Source organism: Rhinoraja longicauda, chromosome 11, assembly GCF_053455715.1.
Source record: "Rhinoraja longicauda isolate Sanriku21f chromosome 11, sRhiLon1.1, whole genome shotgun sequence".
NCBI lineage: Eukaryota > Metazoa > Chordata > Chondrichthyes > Rajiformes > Arhynchobatidae > Rhinoraja > Rhinoraja longicauda.
In genome coordinates this window covers 46,333,449-46,352,589 of record NC_135963.1, presented here as the reverse complement: position 1 = coordinate 46,352,589, position 19,141 = coordinate 46,333,449, and the positions used below count along the sequence as shown (strand labels likewise).

The 19,141-nt window shown below is 43.4% G+C and overlaps 1 protein-coding gene across 4 annotated transcripts in view; it reads right to left on the bottom strand.

Moving 5' to 3' along the window:
- The window catches only part of odr4 (odr-4 GPCR localization factor homolog), an 81,645-nt gene that overhangs the window by 14,593 nt on the left and 47,911 nt on the right, over positions 1-19,141 (bottom strand). For all 4 annotated transcript variants that reach the window (XM_078407572.1, XM_078407574.1, XM_078407573.1 and 1 more), the window contains 4 exons: positions 18,508-18,549; positions 15,213-15,341; positions 12,752-12,833; positions 531-719 (listed from right to left, as the gene is read on the bottom strand). In XM_078407572.1, coding sequence (XP_078263698.1) covers positions 531-719; positions 12,752-12,833; positions 15,213-15,341; positions 18,508-18,549 — 442 coding nt within the window. The remainder of the gene's footprint in view (positions 1-530; positions 720-12,751; positions 12,834-15,212; positions 15,342-18,507; positions 18,550-19,141) is intronic.

Below are 19,141 nucleotides of genomic sequence, written 5' to 3'. Positions count from 1 at the left end.
TCCTAGTTATATCCTCAAAAAATTCCAGAAGATTAATCAAGCATGATTTCCCCTTCGTAAATCCATGCTGACTCGGAACGATCCTGTTACTGCTATCCAAATGCTCCGCAATTTCGTCTTTTATAATTGACTCCAGCATCTTCCCCACCACTGATGTCAGACTATTGGATACTAATACAAATTTACCAATTTGTTGCAACTTGTATAAGAATCATTTAATTTACCCACAGAGCCAAAGCAACTTTTAATAATTTCAGCTTCAATCCACACACATTATCCTTAATTGCGTTTCAGTCTAAGCAATTATATTCAAAAAATTTAGTACAAATTCTCCTGCTACAATGTAGTTATTATTATTTACATCAAGCTCAAAATCTAAACTTGAATGGAAGTTTATTTCAGAATATCAACCATTTATTGAGCTTCTGTACACAAATATCATTGCAAACAACTATACTGTTAATAACCAGTTGACCAATGTTTTTATAGATTTGCAGGAAAGCCATCCACAGTATATTTGCACAACTTACCCAACATCACTTCTTCAACCCTTTCCAACTGTGCAGGATGTAGATCATAATCCAACAATTCCTTGTAACGGTCTTCCAGGTCCTTAGTTCCCTCGTCTGAAAATCCATAATCACAAAAAGCAACACCGGAAGGCAGAACTGAGGCAAAAACTCTATGAGGAGCTCTATGGCTTGTGGAATCGCCAGCATCTGTTAAAAAACATGAGCCTTATATTAACATTTGGTAAATGTGCAGCACTTTCAGCCCAGAAAATATTTAAAACCAGTGAAGCAAAATACATAATTTAGTTGGTGCTGCTTTGCATTTTAAAAAGATTTAAACTGAGAGGCAGTAACAGAGCAGAAGTGCTTAAAAAGTAGGCAGTTGCAGTCTTTTTCCATTTCATGCCAGTAAGAATAGGAGGGTTTGAAAGGAAAAGCAATTAGCAAAGTCAACCGAAGGCAGTTGCTGAGACCAATACGCGAGTTCGGTATGTCAACTGCGCATGCCCAGGTCATAGGCCACTTATGCTAAACATTTTCGCCAGCTGAGCTGCTGCATGTACACTAACCTGCGTTTCATCCGTATTTTCTAGTTTTGCTTCTTCGAGGTAAGAAAATACAGCTTTCAAAACTATTAACTGGGTGTATTTATGGTACATTTGTACAAAACTATGATTTTTTGGGGTAGTTTTGTTGCTTTATGCTACGGTGAGTGAGTGAGATCGTGACGATGAATAACAACCATTTTTTATTATTTTTGTTTGGGGGGGAGAATGGAATGAAATGTATGATTTCTATAACTATCAATAGATAATATGAAAAGTATTTGTGGGCTTTTCACCTCTTGCTGTACTAGTCCACAGCCACGGGCTGTGTGCACGTTTGTTGACTTCTGAATGAGTTCTGTTTGTACATGTGTAAGTTGTGTAGTACAAAACTTAGTCACGAGTCTCCTGACTTATCATGTCTCTTCTGATTCCCATTACATTGGATCATTTTCAGGATCACGGTAGCGCAGCGGTAGAGTTGCTGCTTTACAGCAAATGCAGCGCCGGAGACTCAGGTTAGATCCTGACTACGGGTGCTGCACTGTAAGGAGTTTGTACGTTCTCCCCGTGACCTGCGTGGGTTTTCTCCGAGATCTTCGGTTTCCTCCCACACTCCAAAGACGTACAGGTATGTAGGTTAATTGGCTGGGTAAAGGTAAAAATTGTCCCTAGTGGGTGTAGGATAGTGTTAATGTGCGGGGATCGCTGGGCGGCACAGACTTGGTGGGCCGAAAAGGCCTGTTTCCGGCTGTATATTTATGATATGATATGATATGATCAGTTCCTGTGGATTGGCGGGTAGCTAATGTTGCCCCACTTTTTAAGAAAGGAGGGAGAGAGAAAACGGGAAATTATAGACCAGTTATTCTGACATCAGTGGTGGGGAAGATGCTGGAGTCAATTATAAAAGACAAAATTGCAGAGCATTTGGATAGTAGTAACAGGATTGTTCCGAGTCAGCATGGATTTACGAAGGAGAAATCGTGCTTGACTAATCTTCTGGAATTCTTTGAGGATGTAACTAGGAAAATTGACAGGGGAGAGCCGCTGGATGTGTTGTACCTTGACTTTCAGAAAGCCTTTGACAAGGTTCCACATAGGAGATTAGTGGGCAAAATTAGAGCATATGGTATTGGAGGTAGGGTACTGACATGGATAGAAAATTGGTTGACAGACAGAAAGCAAAGAGTGGGGATAAATGGGTCCCTTTCAGAATGGCAGGCAGTAATTAGTGGAGTACCGCAAGGCTCAGTGCTGGGACCGCAGTTGTTTACAATATACATTAATGACTTGGATGAAGGGATTAAAAGTACCATAAGCAAATTTGCAGATGATACAAAGCTGGGTGGTAGTGTGAACTGTGAGGAAGATGCTATGAGGTTGCAGGGTGACTTGGACAGGTTGTGTGAGTGGGCGGATGCATGGCAGATGCAGTTTAATGTGGATATGTGTGAGGTTATCCACTTTAGTGGTAAGAATAGGAAGGCAGAGTATTATCTGAATGGTGTGGTGAAGGTGTGGAATTCTCTGCCTCAGAAGGCAGTGGAGGCCAGTTCGTTGGATGCTTTCAAGAGAGAGCTGGATAGAGCTCTTAAGGATAGCGGAGTGAGGGGGTATGGGGAGAAGGCAGGAACGGGGTACTGATTGAGAGTGATCAGCCATGATCGCATTGAATGGCGGTGCTGGCTCGAAGGGCTGAATGGCCTACTCCTGCACCTATTGTCTATTGTCTATTGTCTATTGTGTCAAGTTAGGAAAAGGGGACAACGAGATCTGGGTGTCCTAGTGCATCAGTCACTGAAACGAAGCATGCAGGTACAGCAGGCAGTGAAGAAAGCCAATGGAATGTTGGCCTTCATAACAAGAGGAGTTGAGTATAGGAGCAAAGAGGTCATTCTGCAGTTGTACAGGGTCCTAGTGAGACCGCACCTGGAGTACTGTGTGCAGTTTTGGTCTCCAAATTTGAGGAAGGATATTCTTGCTATTGAGGGCGTGCAGCGTAGGTTTACTAGGTTAATTCCCGGAATGGCGGGACTGACATATGTTGAAAGACTGGAGCGACTAGGCTTGTATACACTGGAATTTAGAAGGTTGAGGGGAGATCTTATCGAAACGTATAAGATTATTAAGGGGTTGGACACTTTAGAGGCAGGAAACATGTTCCCAATGTTGGGGGAGTCCAGAACAAGAGGCCACAGTTTAAGAATAAGGGGTAGGCCATTTAGAACTGAGATGAGGAAAAACTTTTTCAGTCAGAGAGTTGTGAATCTGTGGAATTCTCTGCCTCAGAAGGCAGTGGAGGCCAATTCTCTGAATGCATTCAAGAGAGAGCTAGATAGAGTTATTAAGGATAGCGGAGTCAGGGGGTATGGGGAGAAGGCAGGAACGGGGTACTGATTGAGAATGATCAGTCATGATCACATTGAATGGCGGTGCTGGCTCGAAGGGCCGAATGGCCTCCTCCTGCACCTATTGTCTATTGTCTAATCCGTATTTGACATTCTAATTTTCTTTTATAATCTTGTGATTGTATAAATTAGTTCAATCTACTTGCACCATTTTATTTTTTGCATTGTAACTTGTAATGGCCATGCTTACAGAATTTGAATTAACATATAATTGACTTTGTTATTTATTTTGTTTTATATGTTACTGGGCAAAGCCATGTGCATTTGTGCAATTTTGGGCTGTGGGAATAGCACGTATCACCTGAATAGGTGGATGCAGAATGTGTGTGACAACCACAACTGTAAATTTGCAATGGGAAACTGTTTCTGCCCATCTCTCTTCAAACTCTAGGGAAAAAAAACTGCAGATGCTGGTTTAAATCAAAGGTAGACACAAAATGCTGGAGTAACTCAGTAGGTCAGGCAGCATCTCGAGAGAGAAGGAATGGGTGACGTTTCGAGTCGAGACCCTTCTTCAGACTTCTGAAGGGTCTCGATCCGAAACGTCACCCATTCCTTCTCTCTCTCGAGATGCTGCCTGACCCGCTGAGTTACTCCAGCATTTTGTGTCTTCCTTCAAACTCTACCCATTTCCAACAGAGAAGAGGGATGGAGCAGCCCAGTTGCGTTGGATCAAACTGGTCAACCGAAAGGACTAGAAAGGCAAGAATTGGCAGCCTGACCCCAAAGACAACAGCCGCGTGTGCTCTAAGGACTTTGTGGATGGCAAGCCAACAACGCTCGCCTTACAGCCAATGCAGCGCCGGAGACCTGGGTTCGATCCCGACTACGGGTGCTGTCTGTACGGTGTTTGTACGTTCTCCCAATGAACTGCGTGGGTTTTCTCTGAGATCTTCGGTTTCCTCCCACACTCCAAAGATGTACAGGTTTGTAGGTTAATTGGCTTGGTAAATGTAAAAATTGTTCCGTAGTGGGTATCTGATGGTGTTAATGTGTGGGGATCGCTGGTCGCTGCGATCACTTTTTAAAAATCCCGAGTGACCTTTTACAAATCCCATGATTCCTTGCGTTTATCGAGATACCGAACTCGCTTATTGCCTGAAGGGTAAGGCAAATGAGCTTAGGGTAGGGATAAGTACATGCGACTGGGACATTGTAGCCATTATGGAAACCTGGTTGAGAGAGGGGCACGACTGGCAGCTAAATGTTCCAGGGTACAGGTGCTTCAGGATAGCCAGGAGTATAAGAGGAAAGGATGTTGCGTTATTGATTAAAGTCATGGCAGTGGCCAGAGGTGACATTACGTACAGTTCGTCTAGTGAGGCTATATGGGGGGAGCTCAAGAACACAAAAGGAATGATCATCTTGTTGGGTGTGTACTACAAGCCCCAAATAGTTAATGGCAACTAGAAGAGCAAATATGCCAGGAGATTACAGGCAGCTGCAAGTCTAATAAGGTTGTCGTAGTGCGGGATTTTAAATTTCCCAATATTGACTGGAGTATCATGTGCAAAAGGTTTAGACGAGGGGGAATTTGTCAAATGTATTCAGGAGCATTTACTCTGGCAATATGTAAAAGGCTCCACAGGAGAGAGGGCAACGTTTGATCTAGTCTTGGGTAATTGAGAGCGGCAAGTGGATGAAGTGTTCATGGGTTAGCCTTATCGGACCAGCGACCACTGTTCTATTAGGTTTAAGATAGATATGTGTGGGCCCACAAGTCAAAATTCTAAATTGGGGCAGGGCCAACTTTGAGTGTGTGAGACAGGAACTCCAAGTTGATTGCTGTAGGTTGTTTGAAGGAAAAGGAAAGTCGGAAAAGTGGGATGTTTTTAAACGTGCGCTGGCGAGTTCCTGTTAAGAGTGAAGAGCGAGGCAGGTGAGCTTAAGGAAGCTTGGGAGATTGAGGCTCTGGTCAAGAGTAAGAAGGAGGCATGGGGCAGGCATAGGCAGCTGGGATCAAGTGTATCCCTGGAGGAGTTTCAGGAACTTAGGACCATGCTAATAAAGAAAATCAGAAAGGCTAAAAGGGGACAGGAGATAGCTCTGGCACATAGCATTAAGGATAATCCCAAGAGACTTTATATATAAAGGGAAAAAGGGTAATCAAAGAGAGAGTGGGACCTCACAAGCATCAAAGTGGTCAACTCTGTGGAGCCACAAGAGATGGGCAAGGTCCTCAACAAGTATTTCTCCTAACTTTACCAGGACTGGGAAACTTGGGGCAGTCATTGGAAGTGTCTTGCGAGCAGTCAGTATTATGGTCGAATAAGTGCTGAAGGTCCTGATGCGTATGAAAGTAGACAAATCTCCCTGGCCTGCTCAGATATATCAACGATTTGGATGAGCATGTAGATGGTATGATCAGCAAGTTTGCAGATGACACAAAAGTGGGTGATATTGTATAGTGAAGATAGTTGTCAAAAATTGCAGCAGGATCTTGATTAGTTGGCCATGTGGCTGAGGAATGCTTGATGGAATTTAGTACAGAGAAATGTGAGGTGTTGCATTTTGGGAACGTTTAACATGGGCAGGACCTACAACAGTGCGTTGTACGGTCTGGGGAGTGTTGTAAACAGAGGGATGTAGGAGTGCAGATACATAGTTCCTTGAGTGGCATTACAAGTAGATAGGGTGGTCAATAAGGCTTTTGGCACATTGGCCATCAGTCTTCATGAGTATAGAAGTTGGGAGGTCATGTTGCAGTTAGATAAGACGTTGGTTTAGCTGAATTTAGAGTATTGTGTTCAGTTCTGGGCACCGTGTCATAAGAAAGATGTCAAGCTGGAAAGGGTGCAGAGAAGATTTGCAAGGATGTTGCCAGGACTCTGGGACCTGAGCTATAGAGAGGGGTTGAGCAGGCTAGGACTCTATTCCTTGGAGCGCAGGAGGATGAGCTTGATCTTATAAAGGTGTACAAAATCAAGAGAGGAATAGATCTGGTAAACACAAAGAATTTCTTGCGTAGAGTAGGGGAATCAAGAATCGGAGACGATAGGTTTAGGGTGAGGGGGAAAGAATTAATAGGAAACCTGAGGGGTAACTTCATCACAAAGGGTGGTGGGTGTATGGAACGAGTTGCTGGGGGAAGTAGTTGAGGCAGGTCGTTTAAGAAACATTTAGACAGGTACATGGATAGGATGGGTTTAGAGGGAGATGGACCAAATGCAGGCAGGTGGGACTAGTGTTGATGGGATATGTTGGTCGGTGTGTGGGCATTTGGACCGAAGGACTTGTTTCCATTCTGTATGACTGAACAAATAGTGAAAATTGTTTTTTTCCTATTCAAATTACCAGAATTTAGTTTTAATAAATCTCTACTTCAATCTTATTCCTTCGTATTAATAAAGATTACATAAATATGCTTGAGAAATACATTTTGCATATAGTCGAGGGTCTGTTGCCGAAGACAGACTCAGGTGTTCAGGAAATCCAGCAATGAAAGTAGGATAAAACAACTAATGCACATGTATTCAGGGATAGCGAAATAGCGAAAGTAATAAATGGTGTTGAGCAAAAGAGGGGGAGAAAAAAAACTATGAAGCATGAGTCAGAAGGGAGCATGAAAACAGGGATGCCAGTGATTGGAAAGGGTGAGTGAATCAGGATCGTCATGAGTCAGAAGGGAGCATTGGAACCAGGACCTTCGTGAGTCAGAACCGGAGCCCCATCAGGTCCAAAGAGGAGTCTTGCAAACATTATCTGGTGAGTCAGATTCTAAACCACTGGAATTTCCTAATAGTCAGCAATTCCCCCAGTGAACTCCATGCAGTCAGGGCTACTTTTAATCGTTAACTAGACCAAGTGGACCCATTGGGCCCAAACCTTTCCTGCATCGGTGCAGCACCCTCTCCTCCTCCCCTCCCCTCCCTCCCTCCCCCCCCCCCTACTCCACCCACTTCAACCCACCTTATTCTCCACCCTGCCCCCCCTTCCTCCCTCTGTCCCCCGTCTCACCCTAGGAGAAAGATTTAAACTTTAAAATGTGAATAACTTTTAAAATATAACACAGATTTCAATGAAATCTTCCATTAACACCAAAGGGACGACGGTGAGTAAGGTGGGCCTATAATTGTCGCACTATCGTGTACCGTTTTGGCTGTAGTTCAGGAACAAACAAACAAGAGTTTTAGTATATAGATTAGTCTACTAACCCGTTAGTCTTTGGGATATAGGAGGAAACTGAATAAACAAGGAAAACTTAGGGTCACAGAGAAAATGTGCAAACTCCCCACAGATACCATGCAAGTCACGATTGAACTCTGGTTGCTGGAGTTGTGGGGCAGTAGCACTAACTATTATGTCACCAAATACTCTCCATATGCAACTGTTTGTACTCAATTTGGAATCTCCTGAATTCCACCCAACCTCAAACTCTTGATTTCTGTCCTCTCACATCTTCACAAGATTTGTTATTTTGCAAAATTCCCAATTCTGAAGAATGTTTATCAACCCAAAATGTTAGCCACTTTTTTTCTCTAAATATTGTTTGATCTGTTTTTTTTAGTTTTCAGTTTTAATTTTAGATATTCCATATCTACAGAATTTTATTTTTGTCAAATATATGACCCATCATTACTAATAGTACAGCACAAAAACAGGCCCTTAGGCCCACAATATCCCTGCCAAACATGATGCCATGTTAAACTAATCTCGTTTGCCTGCACATTATCTATATCTCTCTATTCCCTGCATGGTCATGTCCCTACTAAAAGCCTTTTAAATGCCACTGTCGTGTATGCCCCCACCACCATCCTTGGCAGCACGTTCCTGGCATTCACCACCTTCTGTCCTTCTGTTTAAAATAACTTCCCCATAACATCTCCTTGAAAATTTGCCCCTCTCACCTTAAAGCAATGCCCTCCACACTCTTTTGACATTTCCGCAATAAAGGTTCTGAATGTCTACCCTATCTATGCATCTCATAATTTCATCCAAGCATAAATTCCCTCCTTAACCCTTGAGAGGTCCTATCTTCTCCTTGGGTATCCTCTTGTTTTCTAATGTACACATAAAAAGGTTTGGAATTTTCTTTAATTCCCCAATTACATTTCTTGACCATTTTTGGCCCTTCTGATTGCACGCTTGAGTTCTTTGCTGCTTACTTTAAAGCCCGTCTGATTTGGAATTACCCAATAACAACTGCTCCCAATTTACTCTCCCTAGTTCCTGTTGAATAATTCTAAAATCAAGCATACCAATTTAGTATCTTCCTACACGGTTCAGATTTATTTTTATTCATAACTAGCTTAAATCATATGGAGCAGACCTCCCAACAATTGATTTTACAAATTCATAATTATGATGTCCAAAATTCGAAATTTCACATCAAAATTCATAATATGGCACGTAATGCAACTTTTCAGGGGAAAAAAAGTATGCACGCCAAATGCGCATATGCGTTGCACTACATTCATGTGTGAAAAACAACTATTATTTCCAACAGTCTGTAGTTCTTGGACTATATGCACAATGTCAGGCCTATCATGAGTATATTCTGCTATTTATAGAAAGGTTATTAAACAGAAATACTTTTTACAACACAAATTTTTTTTTGTTTTGTTTTGTTTTTTTCTATTTTGCTTTTTCCTTACACATCTCAATTTTCTTGGTATTGCATAAAAGAACAAAGGTCATAAAATGTATGACAAAGTTATGAAGAAAGAATTTCATTTAAAACTGCACATACCTGATTTCATTGAAGACATACTTGCTCCAGTGGTCTTCAACAGCAAATCACAACGGTCCATGTCCCCCCCCACCCCTACTCCCCCCCACTATCCGACCCCACCCCCACTCGCCCCACTCTACCCCCACCCCTTCCCTTTCCACGCACCTCCACTCCCCCCTCCCCTTTCCCCCACCTCCACACACCTCCCACCCCACTCCCCTCCCCAGCCCCTCCCTTCCTCCGCCCTCTCACCCCCGACCCCCATTCCCCCTCCCCTGCATCCAAACCTCTCCCCCCATTCACCAACCCCATCCCCTCTCAACATCAACGTGCCTCATACTACGCAGCAAGGCCAGGCCAGCAGCGACAGCAGGCCAGTGGAAAGAGCAGGCCTGCTGCGAGGCTAGGCCAGTGGTGTGGCCAGGCCAGCAGCGAGGCCAGGCCAGCGGCGAGGCCAGGCCTGGCCAGCAGCGAGGCAAGGCCGGCGGCGAGTGACGAGGCGAGGCCGGGCGAGCTAGCGGTCAGCAGCGGGGCGGAGCCAGTGGCGAGGCTAGGCCAGCGGCGAGGCAAGGCCGGGCCAGCGATGAGGTGAGGCCAGCGGCGAGGCGAGGTCAGTGCGAGGCTAGTGGCGAGACGAGGCGGGGCCAGCGGCGAGGCGAGGCCGGGCCAGAGGCGGGGCGAGGCTGGGACAGAGGCGAGTTGAGGCCAGCGGCGAGGCGACGGCAGTGGTGAGGCGAGGCCGGGCCAGCGGCGAGGCCAGCGGCGAGCAGCGAGGCGCGGCCAGTGGCAAGGCATGTGTTTTGCGGAAAAATGTGAGGCGAAATCGGAATGGCGAAAATGAAATAAGAAAGCGGAAACTTTCCGCCAAATTCGGACAGGTTGGGAGGTCTGTATGGAGTTGTCATCACTATTCTCAAAATAATTTTCTACTGAAACAACAGTCACTTGGCCAGGCTTTCTTCCCCTGTATGGTGCCTCTACAAGGTCAGTATAGTCCTTCCTCAAGTTGAACAATCCACCTATTGGTTCAGGAAACCCTCTTGTATTTACCTAACAAATTTTGCGCAGTCTAAGCCTTTTGCACTTAGTAAGTACCAGTCAATATTAGGGAAGCCAAAGTCACCCACTACGATAATCCTGCTGCTTTTGCATCTTTCCATAATCTGTCTACATATCTGTCCCTCTATCTCTCGCTGGCTATTGGAAGGTCTACAGTATAATCCCATTAGAGTGACGGTGACAGTTCCATACGTTGTCTTACAATTTAGATTACAGTAATCCCTCATTTTGACAGACCCTTTTATAACAGATTTTGGTTATAGCGGACAGGCCTCCGGCTGCTTGGAGTGCAGGCTTCCGAGGGCCCCCCGCCTGACTCCCAAGGTGCACCAGCTGCCGCTTCTTCCTTCACTTTGTTCGCCGTCTCCTCATTCTCCTGTCGCGCTGTCTACTCGGCCTCTTCCCCCACCCTCCTTCTCCCCCGGAATTGCCGACATACTCCACCATGGCAGCAGGTGAGAGAGGGTGGAGCCCCCCCTCCTCAGTGACTGAGAGGGGCCCTGTATTTGGCAGCAGCCTGAAGAAAGAGCTAACGGCCAAGGCAACAACAATAGCCATGTCAACTGGTGAAGGGCTTGCTGGTGCAGATCAGCAACATCAGTGCCTAGTAAAACGACACAAAGTGCTGGAGTAACTCAGCAGACTGAATCAGTCTGAAGGGTCCTGACGTCATCTATCCATGTTCTCTAGCGATGTTGCCTGAACCGCTGAGTTACTCCAGCACTTTGTGTCTCTTTTCTGTATAAACCATCATCTACAGTTCTTTGTTTCAACTGCATACGATAATACCGTACTCAGTTATAATTGACACTCAGCAATAATGGACATCATTTCCACCCATATGGTCTGTTATAATGAGGGTTTACTGCATAATCATATTGATTCAGTGTTATGTAATTGAACATATATCTTTTTGCTGTGAGACTATGTCATAGCCATATCTCGCCACTCTCGACTTTCTGATAGTAGTTGTGCTTGTACATTGTGTCTGATACTCTCTAGCAATCGTTTCGAGTATGTTTCATTTGGCATGCTGCTTAATAAGTTAAACAAAATTGTCCAGGGAGCATGTGCTGTGAGGAACTCCTGGAACATGTAGTTTGAATATTATACATTCCCTGACCCTCCAATCACCTGATGGCCTCAAACCTTTGTCCCCTAGGAGATCCAAGTCTGACTGCTCAGATGACCCAATCCTCTCAATACCAACTTCCCAAATTACTGGATGAACCTGTTATCCACCCCAAATTGCCAAACCTGTGCCATCTGACCCAATCTATTCTCCTCTCTCCAAGCTCTGATTCATCCATTGGTCAACACCTCTACCCAACCCCACTACTGTCCTGATTCACAGTGGACTATTGGATTCAACCTCACAGCCCAAGCCCCTATCCTTTGCTACAACCCATCTCCTCCCCTTCATCCCATACTTTAGTTCCTTCTCACAGCCTACCCCACAGTCCCTAGACTCATCTTCAGATGGCCAAACACATCCCAACACCCTCTAAGTCATTAAGCTTCCCTCTCCCTTCTCTCCCTCCCCCCACCCCACAATTTCTCAGATGGGCCATTTTTATCTGCATTCTCTCCACTATGCATGATGAATTGTTTAATAGCTCTTCTTACAACAATGGCCCCATCACTGAAAAAAGTTATTATCATGCTGTAAATTGACTATAATAATGTCTATAAAAATGCACTTCCATTTTAGAGTTTTTTTGCCTGATAAGATTCAGGAGTGAGGATTGTGTATAAGGATACATTACCCTCATCTTAATTTAGACAGCATTGGAGAAAAGTTTGAAGGAAGCCTCGTCTTTGGACTCACATTTGTGCACATGTATTGCTGGAGATTTTCTATTGGAAGAGTGAAATTTACTGCATAGCACTGTAGCATTCCCATTGTTTGTCAAGCCATGCCAACTTTGACTATTGTGCCAGTTTTTTGCAGGGTTATCAGAAACTGCAAAAGATGCCACCCACAACTGACAGACCTACTTTCCAAGACTCATTAAAGATTCAGTGCAGCTGATTGTTTAACAACAATGGAGAATATTCTGTATCTGCTGCCTCAAGCAAAGAGTTATAGTATTTATCACCTACGGTTTCCTTAATCTTGATATTCTATTCACTAAACATGCTACTTTCCAGATTACATGTCTGAAGTCAGTGGAACTGAATTCTGGTGGCAGAGAATCTATCGTTACCATAAGGAATGTTTAGCACTTTCCGGCCCTCGCCTTCAGGTTAATCAATAAATAGTGGACAACACTATGTCAATAGCTGAACCTAGAAGATCAAGGGCACCAAACCTCATCATGAAATATAGTTTGTGGTACTATTAATTATGTTGTTCTTGAGGTGCGGTTATATTGCTGTGAATTGCATTATTATTAAGCAGATATAATACAACGGTATAATCTTAACTGCCCAATACATATACACGAGTACTGCTTTTGTCACACATTAATACCAAACATTAAACTAAATGGATAAAGTCCAATACAAGCATTACTACAGAATAAATTAGTGAAACCAATGGCCGTTACTTACCGCCACCTTTGTTTACAATTCGATCCTCAAATACCATTTCACAGCGAACATAGACAGTGTTCAGCACATCTCTTTTTAGTGACTGAGAAAAATTGCATTAGCTTTGATTAGCTATGACATTTTAATTGGTATTAAAAGTACACTATTTTACATCACAGTAATTATATTTTATCCTGTCCTAAAAACAAAATGATCAAGTGGCAAGCATCATTTTGAAATATCAAAAAAAGCATCTCTTTTGTTTAAAGAAGTTCCAAGTTAAGCACTTTCAATTACAGAGAAAATATCAATGTACAGGTACATGCATTTTAAAAAGATTTCATACCTAATGGGGTGTTCTCCTCAGCCCTGTCTCTTTCTATGCAGTAAACTATAATTAGATTCTGCAAGCCCTACTTTACTAAGTCAGACCTCAGAATCTGTTGTTGGAAAGCAAGGCTAGACAAAGAACTCTTTCAGCAAAATTAAATGAACAAACTTTTCGTATATAGTCAAAATGTTCACAATGGCATGCATGCACCAAATGTAAATGATGAGTCTTAATGGCACACAAATAATCTTATATTCTCTTTTGGTACATTTTGTTACAAAATTAGAAATTATTTTTAAAAATTCAATGGCATATAATTGACCTTTGAATACATCCAATGTAAACCTTCTGTGCATTTCCATTTACTGAATAACTAAAATTAATATGTCTACTCTGTTTCTTTACAACCCAAAGTCAGGATATCCCACTTTGCAGAGTAACATAATTTTTGGTATAAAATTATGTTACACCAAACAAGATCAAAAGCACAGAGGAGCTTCATACAAACATAGAAAATAAGATCAAGAGTAGGTCATTTGATCCTTTTAGCCTGCTTTGCTATTCAGCATAATCATGGATGATCATCCATGTTCCATACTCTGCTTCTGCTTTCTACTCTCAAACCTTGACCTCTTTAGCTTTGATTATATCCGATTTATTCTTCAATACATTTTGTGATTTGGACAGCATCTTTCTGTGGTAGACGCTTCCACATTTCAGTACTCTTCAAGTAAATACATTTATCCTCATCCCAGTCCTGAATAGCTTATCTTGTATCCTTAAACGGTGGTCCCTGGATCTCCCACCATCTGTATTCCATCTTCCTGCATCTAGTCTCTCCAGTTCCATCAGGATTTTTATAACTTTAAAAAAAGTTCTCTCTAAGCCCAATCACCCCAATCACTCTTCATATGTCAGCTCTGTCCTCCCAGGATTCAGTCTGGTGAATTTTTACTGCACTCATTCCATTACTGAAGCTTCGTTCCTCAGATAAGGAGACTGAATTTGCATAAAATACTCAAGTAGTGCTCTCAATAAAGTACTTTACAATTGCACTATAGGGCCTGTCCCACTTAGGCGATTTTAAGGCGACTGCCGGCGACTAGGCTGTCGCCGAACGTTCGCTGGGGTGTCGCGGACATGATCGTGAGGAGTCTTCAATGAATCGTAGCGGATCTCGGCGCGTCATGGAAAAATTTTCCCGATAGAAATTTCTCGGCGACAGCTGGCTTGTCGTCAGGTATCGTAGCTTATTGCGGGCGGTCGCATGCAGTCCCCAGGATTGCTAGGTTGTCGCAGATGCATTTAGAAGCACGTAATATTAAATTAAGAAAAGGCATTTGAAGATACCAGAAGATAGTTTTGTTTAACCAATTTATTTACCGTCAGGACATTTGACAGATAGATTGGAGGCGAGAGTTTGACGGTCAGGTAAGCGCGGGAATTTTGCGATGTTTCTGAAGACGGTGTAATTTCTTAGTCAGGTGTTAGTTTCACAAAAAAAGTAACTTGTATCGACCTGACTCGGCATTGTCGTGGTCATTGTCGTAGGGTAAAAGAAAATTTCGGCGATCTGCTACGACTTTGACAGTCGCCGGCATTCGCCTTAAAAATCGCGTAACTGGGTCAGGCCCTTAAGTCATCCATGTTCCATACTCAAAAGATCTCGCTATGAAAGACAACCTACAATTTGCCTACTGCGCTTACATGCTTACTTTCATGTCATTGCTCTTCTCCTTGTTCAAATATATTAACTTCCAGATGAAAATCAGATTTTTTGTGTTCTTTTCTATCATATCGGATTTCTCACATCTATTCAAATCATGCTACATCTGCCATGGATTTTCTCACTCACACAACCTGTTCGAATCACACTGGAGTCTCTCTGCATCCTCCTCATAGTTCATGCTCCCATTCAGCTCTGTGTCATCCACAAACTTGGAAATATTCCTTTATATACATCATTAATGTATACTGTGAATAACTGTGGAACAAGCGTTGAATTTTTTGGAACCACACTAGTTACTGACAACTGCTCAGAAATAACTTGTTTGTTCCTTATGTTTGTTTTGGGATTTATATTTCATCTTGCTGACAGTATTTCAATCGAGGATGCAAATTTTTTAATCACCTTGCTTAAAAATTACATACCTGGATGGCATCTTTCACTTTTGTTTTACTGCCATGAAGAAAGGCTCTACTGCGCACTGTGCCCGTCACATAAATAGCACTGCCACAGCTTTCTATAAGAGCTAAAGTGTCATCTGGAACGATTTCAGGCTTAAAAGCAAATTATTTTAGTATTTAAAAAAATAATTGAAATGCAATGACATAACAAAACAAAGAACATTAAACACTCAAGATGCCAGTCAACATGAATAAAAAGTAAAGATTCGGGACATATTTCTTCATCAAACATCCTGAAAGGGAACACTAAATAACATTTGGAGGACTATTCATTTGAATAAGCCTGGCTGTCCACTCGTTGCTGTTGCATTTCATTGCACAAACTGGTTTTCATTAGTGTCTCAGAGTCATAAAGTGTGTAAACAGGCCCTTTGGCCCAACTTGCCCACACCGGCCAATATGTCCCAGCTAGATTAGTCCTACCTGCCCGCGTTTGGTCCATATCCCTCCAAACCTGTCCTATCCATGTACCTGTCTGTTTCATATCATATCATATATCTACAGCCGGAAACAGGCCTTTTCGGCCCTCCAAGTCCGTGCCGCCCAGTGATCCCCGTACATTAACACTATCCTACACCCACTAGGGACAATTTTTACATTTACCCAGCCAATTAACCTACATACCTGTACGTCTTTGGAGTGTGGGAGGAAACCGAAGATCTCGGAGAAAACCCACGCAGGTCACGGGGAGAACGTACAAACTCCTTACAGTGCAGCACCCGTAGTCAGGATCGAACCTGTGTCTCCGGCGCTGCATTCGCTGTAAAGCAGCAACTCTACCGCTGCGCTACCGTTTCTTAAATGTTGGGATAGTACTTGCTTCAACTACCCTCTGTGGCAGCTTGTTCCATACACCAGCCACCTTTTGTGTGAAAAAGTTACTCCTCAGATTCCAATTAAATCTTTTCCCCTTCACTTAAACCTATGCCCTCAGTTCTCGATTCACCTACTCTGGGCAAGAGACTCTGTGCATCTACCCGATCTATTCCTCTCATGAGAGGTTATGTCCTCTCCTGAAAGGTTTGTTCTTAAAATTTGCTGCCTTTAGGCTGCTGCAAAATAACGCTGGCTTAAGATAACCTGTAAGTCAGGGAGGTAAGTGGAAAGATGGAAGGAGACACACGGAACTGCAGATTTTTTGTTTAGTTTAGAGATACAGCACAGTAACAGGCCGTTCGGTCCACCGAGTCTGCACCAACCAGCGATCCCCGCACATTAACACTACTCTACACACACTAGGGACTATTTTATATTTAGAACCAACCCAATTAACTTAAAAACCTGTACGTCTTTGGAGTGTGGGAGGAAACCGAAGGTCTTGGTGAAAACCCATGCAGGTCACGGGAAGAACATACAAACTCCGTACATACAGCACCTGTACTCGGGATCGAACTCGGTTCTCTGGCGCTATACGGCAGCAACTCTGCCACTGCGCCACCATGCCGCCCCCCCCTCCCCATTCAGGTTTACAAAAAGAAACAGAAAGTGCAGGTGTGAGAGTCAGGCAACATCTCCGTAGAACATGCATTGTTGGCATTTCAGGTCGGGACCCTTCTTCAGTCTTATTGTAGTAGGTGGTAAGAAAGCTAGAAAAGAGGCGGGGGGGGGGGGGGGGGTTGACAAAGCCTGAAAAAGGATAGTTGAGGGAGCTTTGATTTGCACATGGATGGACAAAGGCTAGAGGTGAAAAGGAGATAAAAAGGTGCAAAATAAGAAAAGTAAAAAGTGAAACTAGGGGTGGGCTATAGATGGTAGGATAGGGAGAAAGAGGAGAGGGCAGGGTACTGAGAGAAATGGGTGTGTACTAGGGTGGGGGGGGGGGGTGTAGGAAAGCGGGAGCGGGATTAAAAAAAGGAGGGTGGGTGTTAGCGAGAATTGGAGAATTCAATGTTCATATGTAAGCTATCCAAGCAGAAAATTAAGTGATGTTCATCCAGTTTGCATGTAGCCTCACTCTGGCAATGAGGGAGCCAGGGACCCGTGTTCAATCTTGACTACGGATGTGGTCTGTACAGAGATTGTACGTTCTCCCTGTGACCTGCGCTGGTTTTCATCGGGACCTCCGGTTTCCTCCCACACTCCAAAGACATAGAAACATAGAAAATAGGTGCAGGAGGAGGCCATTTGGCCCTTCGAGCCAGCACAGCCATTCAATGTGATCATGGCTCATCATCCACAATCTGTAACCTGCCTGCCTTCTCCCCATATCCCTTGGTTTCACTAGTCCCTAGAGCTCTATCTAACTCTCTTTTAAATTCATCCAGTGAATTGGCCTCCACTGCCTTCTGTGACAGAGAATTCCACAAATTCACAACTCTGGGTGAAAAAGTTTCTTCTCACCTCAGTTTTAAATGGCCTCACCTTTATTCTTAGACTGTGTCCCCTGGTTCTGGACTCCCCCAGCATTGGGAACATTTTTCCTGCCCCTAGCTTGTCCAATCCTTTTATAATTTTATACGTCTCTATAAGATAACCTCTCATCTTTCTAAACTCCAGTGAATACAAGCCCAGTCTTTCCTATCTTTCCTCATATGACAGTCCCTCCATCCCAGGGATTAATCTTGTGAACCTACGCTGCACTGCGTCAATTGCAAGGACATCCTTCCTCAAATTAGGAGACCAAAACTGGACACAATACTCCAGATGTGGTCTCATCAGGGCCCTATACAACTGCAGAAGGACCTCTGTTCCTATACTCAAATCCTCACGTTATGAAGGCCAACATGCCATTAGCTTTCTTCACTGCCTGCTGTACCTGCACGCTTACTTTCAGTGACTGGTGTACAAGGAGACCAAGGTCTCGTTGCACTTCCAAGACGTACAGGTTGGTAGGTTAATTGGCTTGGTAAAATTGTAAATTGTCCCTATTGTGTGTAGGATGGTGTTAATATGTGGGGATTGCTGATCAGCGTTGACTCGATGGGGATGGAGGACTTCTTTCAGAGCTGTATCTCTCAACTAAACTATATCTGCAGTTTTTGTAACATATGACTTTCATTTTATATGTTATCCTGCTAGCAATTGTCTATAGTGAAAAGTGATAAAGTATTTACTAAGTGCTAAATCTATGAAATTATTTTAAACAGCATTGAAACATAATAAAGTGAAAGTATTATTAAAATAATATTGAAAATGTCATTATAAATACAATTTTCTTTAAATATTTCAATAAACATTAGCATCAATGTTTAAATATCTAAACTAGACGCAAGAGAATAAAAGAATGGAACTTTTAAAAATTAAAACTCAGGGAACTAACAAGAGATGACAGAAATTGGACTTCCACTGGTGTCTTCTTTTTCTGTGAAAGTAAAACAAAAATGTTTCAGTTTAGATTTAAGGGTTAGAATCATGGATGATTGTGCATTTTAGTATACAGTAAACCCTCAGGGGAAAGAGGCTAGGTGGACAGAGCAACGGGAGGAGGAGGAGGCAGCGGCGGTCGAGCAGGGAGTGGACAACGCAATGGCCGGCAGAAAGAAGCAGCTGTAGGTGGGAGGGAAGGGAGCCCCACAGTGACCACGTGCATCCTGTCGGTGGCAGCAGCCCGAAGAAAGAGCTGTCCCCAGGGGCTACAATGTGAGCCGCAGCAACAGCTGCATCAACCGGACTGTGCCATGCCTGAAGAAGGGCCCGCTGGTGCACTTTGCGAGACAGAGGTGGCATCGGAAACCAGGGCTCGAAGCAGCCATGGAGGCGGTTTGAGCCGGGGCAAGCTGTTGGCATCGGCAGGTCGGTCCGCTATAACCAAAATCCATTATGAAGGGGCCCGTTAAAACGAGGGTTTACTGTATGTGTCATAGTAACTATTTAATCATACTATAATTTTCTTTCCTTTGAAATGTATCAGTAGTTTTAGTGGTGGTACAACTAAAACTATTTTTTTTAAATTG